Here is an 18,540-nt window from a genome sequence, read left to right on the forward strand (position 1 = left end):
AATTGGCCCTGCTTTCAAAGAGCCCTTGAAAAATCTTCTTTAGGGGGCTGAAAAGTAAAAGAGAGCTTCCCAAGGGCTCCCCAAGTGACTTCCCTCTCCCCTGAAATAGCAGTTTACTCCCTGAAAGAAATAGATTGCTTTGTGACAGACAGTGCCCCAAATCCTGCTGAATGCAATCCGCTAGCCTCCAACATGCATTGAGTTTAGTAATTCTGGAATCAAATCTACTTTAAAAGAAAATCTACCTCATTTTTGGCTCTCAAGCAAAACCCCAAGAGTCCCGTATATATGGATCCTGTAGGGCTCAGTTAACTGCCTATGGCCTGAAATTAAAAATAACAACAACAAAAACACATGTTTTTATTGAATTCTGGTTCTTTGATGATTATCTATAGCAAACAGCAAAATGAGCAAAGCCATGGTGAACTGCCTCTCATGCCAACAAATGCCACAAAGAGAATGACAATCAGTGAAATATATTGTTAAGCACGAATAGTAGCTAAAATATTTATCTCTGTTGCAAGGTATTAAAATGAGAAAACTTTCAAAGTGGAAGCTTCAAGCAATTGCATTAGAAGTTGAATAATTTGGTTAGACTGACCTTAGAATAGAATAAAAAGCTGCTTATTTCCATAATGTTGGCCTTCAACAGTATGAAAGGTTAGATAATTTATCATGATATACAAAACAGTTCCCAAGAATATCTAACTTAAAAAGGAGATCTCGGTGACTTCCAGCTCTGTGAATTTTTAGGTAGCATGATAATCAACATAATTTATATTTAAGTGAATTTGTGTTCTTCTGAAAGGTCTAGTTTGCCAGACAAGAGAAGTGTATCTCCTACTCACCCCTAACAAGCACAGAAGCAAGGTTATATAGTCACTGCTGCCTTCAGACAGAACTCACATCGGACAGGGAAACCTATTTGAATGGGGAGGCCTCGGAGTTTTGACATACACACTCACATCTCACGTTAGACACAGAATATGTCCTCCTCATTTAAAAGCTAAAGGGCTGCACCTATTATGTCACCTGTCACAGCTAAGTCCCTTACCCTCAATACCACCCACAGAGTAGCCATTGTCATCACATGGACTCAAACCTTAATGCAGTCAGCCATATGAAGCCCTTCAAACCAAAGCCGCAAAATTCACAGAATTACACTCAGCGCTGCAAGAGAACCTGGAGAGCCCCTAACCCAATCTCCTCACACAATTTTTTCAAAATTGATGCAGTTTGGCATCTGTTTGGATTTTTGAGAATTCTCAACATCTTGGAGTCTGGTTTCCTTAGGAATAATAGATTTCAATGAACTAAAGCTCCTCTTTTATGAGGTTTTTAATTCTGTTTCATCTGTTTTGCTGGTGACCTTCTCCCCTATCCTAGAATCATAGATTTTTAGATTGTCATCTTTGAGAATACTCAAGGGGACACACATTAAAGATAACTGTCCTGATGGAGTTTGCTAGGCTCAAAGGGTGAGGAGAGCAAGGTATTGCAAGTGTCACACACATTATTTGATCCCATGCCTCCAAATATGATACCATGTACAGCCACAAACCTTTGCAGTTCCAGATTTTTCTCCACCTTCCATGATCTCTTCTTGAGGGTGCCAGATGATCAGGTGTACAAATACTGAGCCCCTTGATGTCATTCTAACAATGCCCAGTGCCATAGTATTGATGGCTTACCAGTTTTATAAAGTTTTGCTCTATCAGGTCACTATACGATGTATAGTTTCTGCAAAAGCAGTTTACCTTTCTTTCCATTTCAGGAATTTCCTATTGTATTTATTACTGCAACAAAGCACAGGCCTTTTTCCACTTCTAAAGAATTACCAGTAGAGGCAAAATTAGAAAGAGTGACCTAGAGGTGTAAGGACACACATCCCATTAGCAAGCTCACAAGCCACATAGAAAATTGATGTTTCATATGTAGCATTTCAGACTTGTTTCTAAAGAACCATAACTATCATAAATTGTTTTGCAATTAAAAAATCAGACAAAATCCCACTATGAAAAAGCCATTATTTAATACTAATACCATCATGTTCTCTCCCCTAAGCTCTTAGGAACAAATGTTGCCATTAGCATACTCCATCACTCGAAAGTCTGTACTTGAGAAAATGGAAATGCACTAATTAAAGAAATGACCAGTACAGCAAGATCAAAGTCAATGCCAGTCTTCCGAGTGCGGCGTGCCTGTGTCCTCACCATGGCCTCTGTGCCTGGCAGCACAGAGGAGGAAATCAGCCTTCCAATAAGCCGTTCACCATTAGCTACAGCCAGATGCCTCTGCTCAGCCCTGCATTTCCAGAGCCCTGCATCCCTCAAGTATGTCAAGTTTCAAACATGAATGCTAGATTGTAGACATCTTCGGTTGTAAAAAAAAAAAAAGTTGCTCAAAGGTTAAGCCAGTCCCTCTGAATGCAGTCTGATCTAGTCTCCCTACTCATACGTCTCACTTAGAAAAGATATGGTTTTATAGCAAAGTACTTGTTCACGTAAGCAGCCCAAACCAAATTCCCTCAAGCCAAGTGAATTAAAGAGGAAGAAGAAAGCTTGAAACAGACCTAAGCCCAAAAGAGACAAAAAGAGAGACTGAGCCTCAGAAAATAATTTCCAAGGAATTGAAATTCCCTATAAGGTTTTCTTAAGCTGGGTTGCATACACAGCAATGATTATGTGGAAACTTCCTACTCAGAGCTCTCAATTAAAAATAGTCCCCGGGACATCTGTCCCTGGGTTATATCAAATTGGGGTGCCGTGGCCTCACATTTGAGGGGATCACACCCTGTTGTGACTAAGCTCATAAGCATTTCCTCAGGGAAGCAACCAGCAGAGTGTCAAAGGGTGGGGACAGAGGCTCTGAGGACCTAAGCTCATAGACATGTATACAATCAGGCCAGCCCGTAAAGGCTCCATCACCACAGCAGCAGAATAGTGGTTGAGAGAAGCATATAATGCTCTTTCTCTCCTACACACACACACACACACACACATATTCCCCTAAAGGGAGAGTCTGGCCTTTGGATTGAACTTATCTTCCTGCCAACTTACACAGGGAATCCATTTTGTTCAGAAGAGCAAACTACACAATCTGAGAAGAGGTGCCCTTCATGCTCTGGAAATCAAATTTAGGAGTGAAAATAATCCAGAAAGCAAAGACGGCCAAGGCCAGTGCTGGTGGCAGTGAGAGAGAGCAGCTTGCCACAGAACAGCGGCCAGATGGGGCCCGGTGGGAGAAGCTGAAAACTGGCTACCCTGGCACTCAGAGACTTAATGGAGCATCCGAAGACTACGCACATCAAGGCAGTGCTTAAGCATCTGACATGAGGAAGCCCTGGTGCTAGTCCATGAACACTGAGCTCAAGGAGAACACAGGCTTTACCCCAAGCTTCTTGCCTGCTTCAATCCCAAATAATCTGCTTGAAACTCAAGATAGCTGCCCCTAACACCCGTCTGTCTGTCAATCTGTCTAGCTCTCACTCTCTTTTTTTTCTTTCTGAAAAGTAATTTTCTCCCTCCCCAAAGGCTGAATTCAAAGGAAAACCTAAGAGAGCCCTTTCATTTTCCAAAGTAGTTCCCAGGCTCTGCTCAATCCAGGAAACCCTTATTGATTTGGGGAGCTTTCAGAACCTGGGGCAGCAAAGTGAGAGCCATCTCTCTTAGGAGTGAGGTCAAGAGGCTAAGAGAAAAAGCACCAAAAACCTTCCGGATGGGCTTCTTTTCCTTCCAGCCATAGACTTATGAAAAGTGGAGGGAGAGGAAAAGGATGGGAAGAGAATAGCTGTAACCTTTTATTTAATTTTTTAAAATTTGGAGCAAATATGAAATGCTAACATTTGTTAAATGTGGGTGATATGTATCTATCTCCTCTGGACTCCATGTGTTTTAAATGTTGCATAATTACATTTTTTAATTAAGTGAAATTCAACCAGGAAGACTAAACAGTTAGAATTCAAGGGAATAATGAATTAGTCCACCTTTCAAAGGTTTTATAAATCTTGGCATCCTGAGGAATCTCACTTTAAGCAAACGAGAGAGATGAAAAATCCAGACTTACAAAGGAAATTGGTCAAGAATTGGTTATTCACATTATACAAGGGTTCTTTCCTTTATGAAAGAATTCACCACAGCGTTTCTATAAATATGGAATGCCATATTTAATGTGGTTAATATGGGGTCCAATTTACAAAACAAACACTCGCTTGCAGCACAGCTTTTCAGGAACAAAACTACCGTTCAAAGGTATTTCCACAGGTCTTCCTGTGGAACCCAAGCAGGTTTTCTGTTATGTGAAAGAAAGCACTTCTCAGCTGCACCAGAGGAACTGCTGTCAAGCAAAATGGAGTTCAGTTTGGCCCCAAATGTTGTGTGCCTGGGTGAGTCATTTGCCTTCTCTGTAACTCCATTTTCATGATTATAGAGTGGAAATACTGGTCTCTTCTGAGACGTCTTCCAGGAATGCTGTGGAGCCGTGTGGTTCTAGCCAACATTTTAAAGCAAAATGCTGAATGACAGCAAATGAGATTTCCACATGGGAACCCAAGTTCTTGGAGCTGGCAGAGGTGTTCCCGCAGCTGCAGGACTTTCCTCACCATTCCTTGGGGGGACACAGGGAGGTGCTAGCAGCCTAGGTAAACCCACTGGAAGCAGAGTGACCCTCACCATGCAGCCCACACAAAAACCACTCGTAACTACACAACAGCCAAAGAGGAAATGTAACTTCAAGAGCATTTCCCTCTACAAACAACTGATCCTCTGGGACTTTCACTTAAAGCCTCTCAATTGTTCGAAGTAAATGAGGCTGACATTAAAGGCCAGCCAGTCACACATCAAGAAATCAAGCCTCCTCTCAGTGGGGGGAAAATGGCCGCTCCAGAGCCAGCCTCCCACCTCTCACACACAGGCCTCTTGTACAAATGGCTTCATTTACCCACATCTGAGACACTCAATCCAGCCAAGCTTGGCCTCCCCTAAGCCCTGGAAGCTGAGATACACATGCAGAGGGGTCAACATCTGAAACTCCAAGCAGACGCCTCAAATCCACTGCAGCGCCATAACTGAAAGACTTCAGCTTTGCCAGGAGGTGACTTCATCCTTTTTTAGTCCTCTAACTCCTAGCAAGCAATCCCCCAAGCCTCTAACCTCAGCCTCTGGGCGTAGTATACCAAAGCCATGGCAAGAGTAGGGCAAGGCTAGGGAGGGAGAAGTCTGCAGCTCCTCCTGCGTTATAAGACTGACTGACAATCAGAGAAAAACCAGGTGGGGCTACTGGGACCCAAAGCAAGTGGTCCTCAGATAAGAAGAATTCCAAAGCCTCAGAGCCTTCTATGGAAAATATCCTGGCTCCAGTCCCCTAGGGAGAGAAATCTCAGGATCATTAGCAAGCGCTCTAGCTGAGCTCAACTTTAGTGAAGGTGTATAGGGAGAGAGGTGATCTCTAAGGTAACCAGTTAATTGCCAATAAGGAATGATAATAATAAATTAGCAAATACTAATGTAAACTAGCTCAGTTCTGCGGCAGTTGCATGGAGACGACAGAGGAACAGTTTATTCTGGAACACATCTTGCAAGCAGATCCCCGCTGGGAAACTCGCTGCCTGGGCTAGATGTGAAACGGGCCAGTAAAGACACAATGTAGGCAAAGGTGGCCCTAGAATGTCTACTAGTAGAAGTGGAGCCTTTGATTTTTTAAGAAAACTGGAGTGAGCACGCTTGAAAAGATGTGGGCTGCACTGTTTTCCATTTCTTCCTTCTGCAGCCTGAGGGTTAATTTGGACCCTTAGGGATAAGACTTGGATGGTTCCAAGACCCTGTCATAACAAGGAAAGTAAAATAAAAAATGCTCACTGAAGGATTTGTAGGTTTGTTTCAATTGCAGGTTGTGCTTTGTGTCATTTCCTTGCTATACAAACCAGCCCCATCACACCTATTAATTTACGAGTGATTTCTGAATGTGACATCTGATAGGTTTGTGGCTGCTTTTCTAGTTCCTTAGCCCAGAGTTTCACTCAAACCACTCCAAATCCCTAACTTTAAAACTCTGTTTTAGGGATTAAAGCATGCTGAGCTATTTCTCACTTCTTCTTTTTCTTCAAAGCCTAACTGATGTTTTAATTTCATAATTTGCACTAAGATAACACGCATTGAGACTTTCTGTAGGACAATTAGAAGCATTCATTTTGGTCTGCTCCATACATCCTTGTTCTGCAAACTCTTCCACAGCCACTACACTGCTACTTATGCAACTGCTCTGTGTGTGACCACAGCAGAGTGCACACACACCCTTAGGATGTCTCATATCAAAGACATTACAGTTTGCTAGTGAAAAGTAGAAAAAAAGAAAGAGAGAACTCAAGATTGAGTTGGAACCCTAAACTCCTATGCACCTATATGACTAGAATTCTGGAAGCGCTTGCCATCTGTCACTCTTAGAGTTGTCAGCTCAGAAATATCTGACATTAGAAAACTAAAATTAAAAAATACCTCACCAAAGAGACTGGGTGTTTGGGCTATTTCACCCCTCCTGAAGGCAGGAAGAGGTCCCACCCAAGTCTCCATTCCCAGTAAACGAAATGAACTGTATTGTTTTCCTCCAACAATGACCACTGCCTGGGTGACAGAAAAGGTAATGCAGGAGTGCTGATGTACAAAGAAGTAACACTTTCCAGCATCCAGAGGTACCCAGTAGGCATGCCTCCATTCCATAAGATTGGAAGAAAAATTATTTGCTATACTAAGGAGCCCCTAAAATAATTGAAATATTTTTTTAAAACGTTAGCAAACTGACAACCTACTTTCTCTCTTCTCCATTCTTTGTCTTTCAACCTCATTTCCTCTCTCTTCACTCTCCCCCCACACACACTCACACACACACACACACACATTCACTTACACATACACTAAGTCTATGGACTAAGTGAACCAGGATGCCAAGGACTGCAAATCCCACCCTTCAATTTAAAATAGTTAAGAGATACTCGACATCACTAATTCTACAAAAGTCTTCCTCTAATTCTACAAAATTCTACGAAAGTCATCATCCACTTTCCTTCTTCAAATTTGTGTACAAAACCACAAAATCCACATAGCTGATTTCCTGCCCAACATCAGAGGGCAGGTGAATACTATACAACTCTAGGCACGATGATCTCTGTAATACTAAAGGCCGAGTTGCAATTCTCTAGACTAGTGCTCCATTCCTTTTACCTTGCCTGCCTAACTACATTTAAAGTCACTTCCCTTTGGTTTCTAGAGCCAGCAGTGTTCAGATGTGGCTAGGTTTGTACAATGATGCAAAAGTTACCCTCAAATCAGCACAAAACCTTGAGAGCTCAACAGTAAATCTCCATATAAACGATGGCCTGGCTGCCATGGAAGGAGGAGAAGGGGGATACTGAGGAGCCTACAAATTAATACTGGTTGGAAACGCTCTTGTATTGCTTGCAGGGAAATCACAGGGGTGATCTTAGCTCCTCAACTAGACTGTGAACTCTCTGAGGGCAGAAGCTATTGCTTATATTTATTTGGGATCCCCAGGGGACCTCCCACACAGCTCAGCACATAGTGGATACTCAAACAATGCTTACTGATTTGATCTAATGCCATGGTGATAAACTTCACTGTGAGATGGAGCGCTGGGAGGGAAGCAGTTCTGACTCCTCTATAACACCATTGTGAGTAAGTCCTGTATCTGACTCCGCAGCTAAGGAATGAAGTGGGTTCCTCACAAGGTAGTCCAGCAGAGGAACCTAATGCGTAGCAACTTTTGGTCCCAATCTGAAGAGTAAGAATGTAACATATGCTCAGGAAAGAGATGTTACCCTGAATTGAAATGACCTGTTTACTTGCCTGTCTCTCTGTAAGCTCCCTGGGGTCAAGGAGCAAGTGTTTTATTTTTGTATCCATGGCAAGTAGGACAGTGTCTGGCACATTCTAAGTGTGCAATAAACGCTACTGGGTTGAATAAATGAACAAATAAAGAATGGTTTAATGAAATAATATAAAGAAAAATGTAAGTGACATCATAAGATTTAATACAGAAATTTCCATAGACTCTTATCTTTATCACACTATAGTACGTATCACTCTGTGCTATAATTGCTTAATAAATGTTAGTTTCTTGGATGGATTAATTAATTAATGAGGAAAATGAAAAGAAAAAATAGGAAAGATATCAAGATATTACTATCGTAGGAATGAAGAATATCCGATTGTACCCCATAGCAGCATTTATCACTCTGTACTGCAAATAACCTATTTGTGTGCCTGTCTTCCCCATTAGAATGTGCATTCTGTGATATCAGAGACCATCTTTTTCATTTCTCTAACACCAGAGCCTAGAGCAGAACCTTACAAAGAGTAGACACTCAACAAATACTAGTTGAATGTATGAATCAATCATTTTTGCTCTCTCATAGGTTTCACCGTACCTAGGTATTTTACCTAGTCCATGTTCAGGGACCTCTGGTATGAGAAGAAGAAAAGGAGAAGTGTCATCTTCCCCATGAAGGACTTTGTGACAGATGCTTGGCTGTGAGTAGGTCTCTCCCCTTTCTGAATGGATTTGTCAGTTGAACTCTCCAGGACTGCATATTAGAAACACACACTTAACCTCACTGTGTCTAGTCCATGCTGTCTTGGATCTGACTAGCCCTAGACACTAGATCTGTGTGATTTTCTTAAATAAGGAAAGCATCTGGCTTTGTGAGTCAGGTATAGGATCAGAATTCAGACTTCAAATGGCTTTTCTAAATAATTAAAGCAATACTTTGTTTCATTCTACCCAAGGAAGAATCTCAGAAAGAACACCAAGATCTTAGGTAAACCATGCAGACATACTCATATGTCTCCTGCTCTTTCCAAGTATCTCATAGACACTGGGGCTCATGTTTTTCTAGTGCCTTGAACTGATTGCATAAATAATCATCAAGCCCTCAGGATTCAATCCTTCTGTCCATGTCCACAAGCAACAGCGGTCAGCACCTGAACCCACAACCTTGGCATCTTTTACCCCAATTGTTTAAATGTCCAACATGAATACTCTAACCACACCACTCTGTAGGTCTTATCTATATAGAACCAGGCTAAATTCCTCTTTGGTCATAAGTGTCTAGGGAGTCACACTTAGGTGTGCAGGTCGTTACAACCGTGATTCTCCAATTACTGTCTAGTGAAGAGATCTGTGATTTAGGGGGCACCTATGTGTCAGACCCTTTACATTTCACAATATCATATTACTCCTTGGACCAACCTTGCATGGTAGATGTGCCCATTTTGTAGATGAGGAAACAGAGACTCAAAGGGATTCCATAGCAAGAGGTGTCCCCCAGAGTCAAAATCATGGCCTATCTGATTCCACTACATAGCTCTACCTCTCCCTCTCCATTGCTGAACTCTTGGTGGTCCACAAGTTGTCCTCCAAAAATTCTATGGTCTAGTCCCTAGTAGTATTCACTGACATTCATAATTATAACTGAGCCTACCTAGCATAATACTGGATTTTCAATAAATCCTTATTTATAGGTTTATAGATTGAAAATATTGGCGGTTTTGTTGCTGGCAGATTATCATCAGTTTCTCATTAAAAGCACTGCTGTTTGGTGCCATTAATTCTAATGAGAATTATTTTTCAGGAACTAGGAGAAATAGTCAATGCAAGTGGTCCTAAAACTCTTTGCCCTATGAAATTGATACAAATACTACGAGACTATTTTATATGCATCAGCCCAAGTATGTCAGGCCGAATTATTTCTGAGCTAGGAAGGTGTCACTGAAACAGCACTTGCCAGAGAGGTACAGAGCCCTGAGATCTAGTCCTCTCTCTCGGTGTCCTGTTCCATGAGTCTGAACAAGTCCCTTAGCATCTCTGGACCTTCATTTCATCATCTACTGAAGGGCAATCTACTAAGATACCTGACTGTGAGGCTCAAAAGAGACAATGGTTGCGACGGTGCTTCGAAAAATATGGAAGTGCTCTCCAAGTATGCAGTCTTCCTTTCATTAGTGGCCCAGAAGAGGGCATATGCCTCCCAGTGCATCAAATTTCCAACCAAAGAGGGACTTAAGCTATTCATAGAAAAATGAAATCAACTTAAGAACTGTCATTTATAGTCTTCCACCCAGTCGCCCAATGACCATCATCCACATTATCATCCTACTACCCTGAAATATTTCAATAGCCAGAAAACAATGGACCACATAGTGTTAAAGAAAAAATACTTCTATTTGAAAATATTCATTTCCAGTAAATGGAAACAGAGCTAACTCAAATACATAGTTAATTCTTGAAATTTTCATTATTAGTGACAATTTCAACCTCTTCATTTGCCAAATGTCACCATAAGGGCTACCAAGAAATGGCAAAGTGCCTCTTTTATTGTTTTGTTTGCCTCCCCTTGACCAGTCCATCTATATTCTTGGCAAAGCATGTATATGGCCAAAGAAAAAGCATACGGGAGCTTTAGGAGGCTAAATCACTCACACACTGGGACATTGGCCCCTGAACATTCTAGGGTTCATCCATCTTTAACACTACTTGTTGACTCTTTCTCAGCCACTTTAACTGTACTACGGGTCTCACTGTCTGGCAAGCATGCCGTGTATCTGCCACAGGTGGAGCCAATTCATATTGTGCCAGAATACCATACAGGGATTCCAAAGGCTTAGATCCCTTGAGCTCCCACTCCCAACATTCACCCCTACAAAGGTCCCGTATGTTGGGTTACCCTTTGACCCAAGAAGCATGGGTAGCAAACCCTGACTACGGAAAGAGGCTTAGGCAGAGTTCTCCCCACCCCTGCCAGGGGACATGCCAGCATAGAGGCCTATGGGGTCCAGGGAGCAGCAGGGGTAAGAGGTCTAGGTGGACCTCACAGAGCCGCTTAGCTGTACTCACCTCAGGCAGAGGCACACCGTTGATGATCAGGTCTGGCTGCTGGGGGCCCTGGCTGTTGAAAGAGTGATGATAGATGTGGTTGGCACTGGTATTGCGGGTGTTCTGATTCTCCACATTCAGAAAAGTGCTCTCAGAGCGGCGGCAGCCCAGGGGCAGTGTTTGCTGGTGGTAGTCGAAATAGTTGAGGGATGAGGTCAGGGAGGAGCAACTGACAACATTCATCTTGTCTGTCTCCTCCACATCCCGGGGTACCAGGCGGATGTCATTCTTACTGATTTTTTTCTTCTTGCTTGATTTCTTTTGATGCCCATAGGAGTACTCAGCGATTCTATGTGACAGAAAAGGCAGCATGTATCGCTAACGCCCTCCCAAACCACGCATTGATTAACAAACATTAAGCACCTCAAAGGGTTGTACCCCATCTCTGCTCCAGCTTCTTATTCTGGCGCATTACATCATCGGGTTTCTCCCTGTGCTTTTTACATGCGAAAACAAGCTGAGGGCCATACAGTTTTCATATTAAACATAGTAACCTCCCACTCCCACCCCCCCCCCAAAAAAAAGTTTCTATACTTTGGATTTGGAATTTCTCATTCTAAGTGGCCATTTAGCAAGGGTGGGGGGACAGGGAAAGTTGAGCCTATGGGAGAGAAAGCATGAAAATGCTCAAATCTGGAGCTTCCCTGGAACCCAGAGGAACTCCTGGGTGAAATAAGAAGCAAGTCCTAATTTAACAGAAGAGGAGATGGAAGGAAATTAAAAAAAAAAAAAACCCTTTCCAGTTCCTCCAGGCATTTGCCATGTGGCAAACACCCTCAATCACTTCCTCTATGATTGACCTGATCAGTTTTGGACTAGGGTAGGAGATCAGACCCCGTCCTTCGACATATCCTCAAGTCCTCTCCTCCACACCCTCCTTCCCCCTGCCTTAGCCCTGCTCCCTTCTTCTCCCCACCCCACCCCCTCCTCTCCTAGAGAAATCTGATAGCCAAACCCATTTGAATGAGGGGAAATGCCTTTTTACCTCTTTCCCCTTAGGCTCACTTTCTCCTCTGCCTTTTTGTCTTGCTCCTCGCTAATGGGAGAAACCGAGATGCAATGCAGACACTTGCTGTTTTGTCCTTTTATAAAACAGCCGAGGAGACAAGTGATGGTTAAACAATTACTGCAAAGGAATTTAAAGGTTAGTGCATTCAGCATCCTTCTCCATTCAGGTGTACCTACAAGCAGCTGTGCTGCAACTGGAACATAAAGAGCTCAATTTAATTAACACTGACACAGGCCCAGCAACGTGCACCAAAGACACCAAGCATTAAGAGACTTGTCAAAAGAAATACATTAAAATGTAGCCAGATTCTCATTTATTACTTTGCACATAATGAATCAGCTTATTGTTTGGAAATTCAATTTCTAGGCAATAATCAGCAAAACAGGGTTAATAAGTAATACAGGTTGATCTTTACAAGGGAAAGACTGTGCCTGTATTTTCACTCGACAAGGCTAATTGTCTGAATACAAAAAGGAAGTCCAATTCAAGCAGCAATTGCAGATCATCTCGCAAGTCTCATAAATGAATGCATTTGAGGAAGAGGCTCTGCAGAAGCTGAGAACAAGAAACCTCTGCCTAATACATGGAAAGACAAGCTCTTGAACTTTAGGTTTCTAAGAAGTCTGAGCAGACGGGGAGATTGCATATCTCCAGAGGCAAATTCTTGCTCTGTCCCAGGGATCTTCCTGAGCTGAGCAGTTGAGTTCCCCTCACCCTTTCGCTCTGTGCTCAGGCAGACTTGCAGCGATGGCAAGCTGATGTTACTGGGGCTTGGGAGCAGATAAAATCCCAAAGACCCCAGGACTAGGGTTGATTTTCTTTTCTAATCTGTTTATGGAATCAATGGGAAGTTCTAATCATTTTGTTTACCCTTGATGGGTAAGTTTGGCAATGCCCCGTCCAATTATTCAGCTGAGGCATTCATCGCAACCCTTTCTGTATTGACCAATTATTTAATTAAACTGTACTTCATTAATCTCAAACCATCACAGGGAACAGGGCTCTTTTCAAATACACATGTGAGTGAAGTTAGAGAACATTGAGATTTACCTCTTTTGTTTTTCCAATTCAAATGCTCTGCTCCCTGTTTTAATGATCTCTCTGGCAAGCTCATGGAAAGAGCTCTCGCTTCTAGTCATACATCACCAAGAGGTGGCAAAGCCTTCAATATCTTTATTTCAAACTGATTTCTTCTTCACCAAGGAAAGGGTCTTGTGCCTTTACTTTATGCTGAGGAAATGCTTTAGAAGAGTCCCCTCTATCATTATCTCCATATAAACAAAATTTTATAGACCCCGCATTTTTCTCCTATAAAAATCGCCACTGGCAGTCACAGGTTTCAAAGGTAAGAGCAATATTAATTTCCATTTCTCCCATCTGAAATGACTCGGAGCTGAAGGAAAGAAAAGTCACGGCCATTTCACTAGTAACAGGATTAAAGCATTTATGAGGCATTGCAGCTGCTCTTTTATGGCACCTGATTGATATTCATGTGTGGTTAGCATTTGTCTACTAACTTGTGTAACGCAGAGAATAGTAAAAGGGAAACAATAATTGCACGGCTGTTACATATTCAGGGGACTCTGATTCACAGAAGTGTGCATTTCAAATGGTGTCAAATACAAATCGGACCTACAGAAACATATTTTGACTGATTAACATGCAAGCACAGATGGCTCAAAAGACACACTGGATGTGTAGGTGTGTTGGAAGCACACACACCTTGGTTGGAAATAGCAGCATCATTCATTTTCAGCAAACTAAAGAAACAACTTTTTTTCAACCGTTTCGATAAGACACTGCTGGAAAAAAATTACATGTGTCATCCTAAATTAGATTTTAGAAATACTTAGAATTAGTTGTTCTATCCAATTGTAAGGAAGGGCTTCAGCAAGACCCTCTAATGTTCTTATCAGGAAATCTTTTTAAAAAAATACTACACATCATTCCAGTTTACACATTTCTATTCCCCCCCCCTCTCTCTCTCTCTCTCACACACACACACACACACACACACAAACACACATCTTGCACACAGTTCAAAGAAGGAAATTCTAACACAATAGCTCATAGTGACATCCACTGGTAGGGACTAGATCTTAATGCCACAGCAGATACCCACATTAGAGGAAAGCACTATCAACTCCAGAAGATTGCTATTTTTACTGAAACACCTGGATGCAAAGTCTTGTCCCTCATTGGGATGTTTGGTCTCCACTCCACCAACCAACCAGATATTTGAAAACACAGATGACTGGTAGAATTTCACTTTACATAGCCAGATCTTTGGGAACTGGATACAAAACAAGCCAAGAACACACTAAAAAACACTAATTACCTGCTTCCCCACACATTCCTGTTCTCTCTTCCCTAAACTCTCTGTTTTCTACCTTAGATTCCCACTCACAGGCTATCTTCAGAGTTTCTCTCTACAACAGGATGGGGCAGCTGCCAGCCCTCCCTCTCCTTTCAGCACCTGCCCCCAAAACACTGTTCCCCAAAATCAAGTTGTAGTACTTGCTGGTTCTGCTGAAAATCAATCAATCTCCCTCCCTTTCTCTCCCTCTCTCTGTCTCTCTCTCTCTCTCCCTCTCTCTCTCTCTCTCATTTTTTTCTGCCATAACTTCACAGAGACAGCTGTGCAAATTTTAAAACGATAATTGCTTTTCTTCTCATCATCATTATGTGACAGAATCCATTCTAACAGTAAGTGATTGTCTTCCAGCAAATTGTCAGATCAAAAGAATTGATCAACTTGTACTGCCACAAACTTTTCCTCCCTCCAAAAAGAAGCGCTGTAGGTATGGTGCATGCATTTAAGTAGGAAACGAAAGCACTGGGATTTTCACACAGAGAGACAGATAACACCTTATTCATCCAAGACAAAGAAAGAAAGAAAAGTTGGCTCTACCTGCAGTTGTAGGTCCGGATCTCTTTGTTGTCTCGCTTGCACTTAATTGCCACGAAGATCATAGTGACAAAGAGGATGCCGGCAATGGAGCCCAGGGCAATAATGAAAATCAGGGACAAGTTCACCGAGCCCATTGACTCTTGGGCGTCCAGAGCAGGGGACAGGTAGATTAGGACGAGCGCAGAGGCGGAGAGAGACGTCTTGCCGTGGTCGTGGGCCACTACAATAAGCTCATAGGAAGCCTTGGAGCTCTCGCCGAAGGTCCGAGTGGTTCTGACTTCGCCATTGACCTGGTCTATTTCAAAGAAGCCGCGGTCGCCCTCGGTCATGTCGTAGGTGACCCGGCCGTTCTCGCCCTCGTCGTAGTCGTCTGCTTTGACAACGGTCACCAGGTAGCCTATGCCAGAGTTGCGGGGGATGTAGACCTCGGCGGTGCCGTTGATCAAGGGTGGGGCCGTGATGACCGGGGTATTGTCATTGACGTCGAGGATGATGACTCGAACCGTGGCGTTGCTCTGCAGCGAGGGCAGGCCGCCATCCTTGGCCAGCACCTTAAATTCGAATGCCTTGGTCTGCTCATGGTTGAAAGATCGCAGCGCGTAGATGTCACCCGAGTTGGGGTTGATGGAGACATAGGTGAAGACAGGCATGTCCCGCACCTGCGACGGCACGATCTGGTAGGAGACACTGCCATTGAGACCCAGATCGGGGTCTCGGGCAGACACAGAAAGCAAATAGGCGCCGGGTGTGTTGTTCTCCTGCACAATGACCTGGTAGTAGGGCTTAGAGAAGTGCGGGTGGTTGTCATTCTCATCGGTGATGCGCACAGTAAAGGACTTGGCACTCTGCAGCATGGGCACGCCGCCGTCACGCGCTTGGATCGTGAGGTTGTACTGGTCGTGTTGCTCCCGGTCCAGCCGTCCGTCCACCAGGATAGTGGAGAAGCTCTCATACTCCTGCAGCCGAAAGGGCACGTTACCCAGCAAACGGCACTGCACGCGCCCATTGAGGCCGGAGTCACGATCAGACACCCGCACCAGTGCAATCACGTAGCCCGGGGGGGCGCTCTCGCTCACCTCCACCAGCTCGCTGTTGACCGACAGCAGGTTGATGACCGGCGGGTTGTCATTGGTGTCCAGAACGCTGACTGTGACCTTGCAGTGTGCCGGGATGGAGTTGGGCCCCAGGTCCTTGGCCTGCACGTCCAATTCATACACGTGGCCCTCTTCATAGTCTAGGGCACCGGTGACCGTGACCAGGCCGCTGTGCGGGTCAATTTGGAAGAGCTCACGCGTGCGGTCGTTGACGTAGCCGTAGAATGAGTACACCACCTGGCCATTGGTGCCCTCGTCTGGGTCACTGGCGTTGAGGCGGATGACGGGCGTGTTGGGAGGTGAGTTCTCTGGTACGCTCACCGCATAGGTGGACTCGCCAAACACCGGGTTGTTGTCATTGGAGTCAGTCACCTTGATGCTAAGGCCAACAGTGCCCAGGTGCGGCGGATCGCCGCCGTCGAGTGCAGTGATTCGAAAGCTGTAGTGCGACTGCGTCTCGCGGTCCAGGCTCTTTTCCACCACGAGTTCGGCAAAGCGTGAGCCGTCTCCGCGCGTCTTGATCTCCAGACCGAACAGCTCATTCGGCGTGAGCTCATACGTCTGCACGCCAAAGCTGCCCGAGTCTGGGTCGTAGGCGCTGTCCAGCGGGATGCGCGTGCCTGGGCTGGCTGCCTCCGAGATCTCCAGCTCGATCTGTGCCGCCGGGAAGCTGGGCGCGTTGTCGTTCAGATCCTTGATCTCCACTTTAATCACGCAGATCTCCATTGAGCTGGACATGACCTCGAGCGAGATGATGCACTTGGGGCTCTGGCGGCACAGCAGGTCGCGGTCAATCTTCTGCTTGGTGACCAGCAAGCCCGAGCTGGGGTTGATGTCCACCAGGTGCGGAGCTGAGTTGGACACCACACGGAAGGCAGAGGCCTGCCGTGGGTCCAGTGCGAAGCCCGCCTCGCGCGCGTCCTTGGCCACGTTGGCGATCACCGTCCCGGCGCGCTGCTCCTCTTCCACCGAGTACTTGAGGTTAATGAGGGCGGCCGCCTGCGTCCACAGTACGGCCAACAGCAGCAGCACCGGCAGCAGGAGCGACTCCATGGCTGCGCGGGGCTCTGCCTGGCCTCGCCTCTCCACACCCCTCCGAGGCCGACGCCGCCGGCGCTCCAGCTTCCCGCTGGCTCGGGCCGCCTGTTGCGCGCGCCCCGGGGCCCCGGAGGCCGCGGGAGGAGTCCCGCCCAGGGCGGCCCGGCGGCGCGGGGGAGACACCCGCGCCGGCTCCAATGCTGAGGTTGCGGCGGACTCAGCGAGGGCTCGCGGGGGGCCCGGGGGCTCCGGGGGGCCAAGGGAGCGCCGCGCGGCCCCGAGCCCCCTCCCTCCAGCCCGGCTACTCAGTTTTCCCCCTTCAAAGTTAGCCGGGCGCGACTGGCCGCAGCGGCGCAGGGCTGCGGATCGGAAGGCGTCTGAGCGGCCGGATCCACACGCGGCTGAGTCCCGACCGCACTTGGGGCGAAGGAGGGGAGGGCAGTGGGGGCGCAGCCTCTCAGGCACTGCCCGGTCCGCCGCGGCGCACCGGCACTGGGGCTGGCGAGTGCGTTGTCTGTGCACCTGGCATGCGCAAGGACCTCCCCCCAGCACTCCTGGCTCACTGCGGAGAGAGGACCCGCCTGGAACGCTCCCTCCGGGGTCCGGAGGGGCCACGCTGACCTTTTCGAGGCCTGTTGGGGAGAAGGGGGAATCGCAGGCGGGAGTTCGAGTTCCTGTCAAACGCCGCAACGCCCTAGTATCTGGCTGAGCCGGACAGCGGTCCCGGGGCTGGCAGAGGAAGGGGGAGGGGAGAGAGGCTGCCGAGACGAGAGCGCGCTCCCTCGCTCTGAGACTGGCTTCGGAAAGCTTGTCGGGCGCGTCTGTCCAGGATCCGAGGTGGGCGCGAAGTGCCCCCCTTACAACAGCACAGTTAGACTGCGGGCGTTTGCGTGTCGGAAATCAAAGTTACCAATGCAGCCCAAGCCTCCTGGTCAAGTTGTGAAAACGGGGCGATGGCAATTTGTCCAAGAAAATCAAAGTCCTGGTCTTTCCAATGGCCCGGGGGGGGGGGGGGCGGGGAATGGGGAGGAGGGGAGGGGAAGCGACAACAGTACCGGCCAGGAGAGGCGGGGCCGCCGCCGCGCGTACCGGGGGCTTCTCCTCCTCCCCCGGTCTGGGCTGGGGTGTCGCTCCGAGGGCCGCCGCCGCCGCCGCCTCCGCCGCCGCAGCCGCGGGAGGAAACCCTCCTAGCTCAGTCGCATGTCGCTGGGGTCCGCCTCAGCAGCTGCCACGGTTGACGGTTACGTCGCCGCCAAAGTTTACTTGCGGGAGCGTCTTGATTCCATCCTCCCGGAGAGGCGCTGGCAGCGACGCGTTGGGCTCCACTCCCTCCCGGGCACTCTCGCACTCGGGAGGTCTGTGTCGCTCTCTCTTTCTGTCTCGGGCTGTGTGTGAATGTGTGAGAGAGAGGAAGAGTGAGTGTGTGGTGGGGGAGTGTGAGTGTGGAGTGTAAGCGAGCAGGAGTGGGAGGTTTTGGATCTCCGATGAATCCGCTCAGCCGTAATGCCGCGGAGCGCAACGTGCCAAGGGCCCGCGCCGGGCTAGGG

The 18,540-nt window shown here is 46.5% G+C and overlaps 1 protein-coding gene across 1 annotated transcript in view; it reads right to left on the minus strand.

The window, feature by feature from the left end:
• PCDH19 (protocadherin 19) overlaps window positions 1–17,883 on the minus strand; it is a 95,671-nt gene extending 77,788 nt beyond the window's left edge. The window contains exons 1-3 of the mRNA XM_014829977.3: window positions 14,862–17,883; window positions 11,927–12,067; window positions 10,903–11,230 (exon numbers count right to left, since the gene is read on the minus strand). Of these exons, the coding sequence (XP_014685463.1) occupies window positions 10,903–11,230; window positions 11,927–12,067; window positions 14,862–17,008 (2,616 nt within the window). The 5' untranslated portion in view covers window positions 17,009–17,883. The remainder of the gene's footprint in view (window positions 1–10,902; window positions 11,231–11,926; window positions 12,068–14,861) is intronic.
• Window positions 17,884–18,540: the final 657 nt, after the last annotated feature.

This window comes from Equus asinus, chromosome X, assembly GCF_041296235.1.
Source record: "Equus asinus isolate D_3611 breed Donkey chromosome X, EquAss-T2T_v2, whole genome shotgun sequence".
NCBI classification, from domain to species: Eukaryota; Metazoa; Chordata; class Mammalia; order Perissodactyla; family Equidae; genus Equus; species Equus asinus.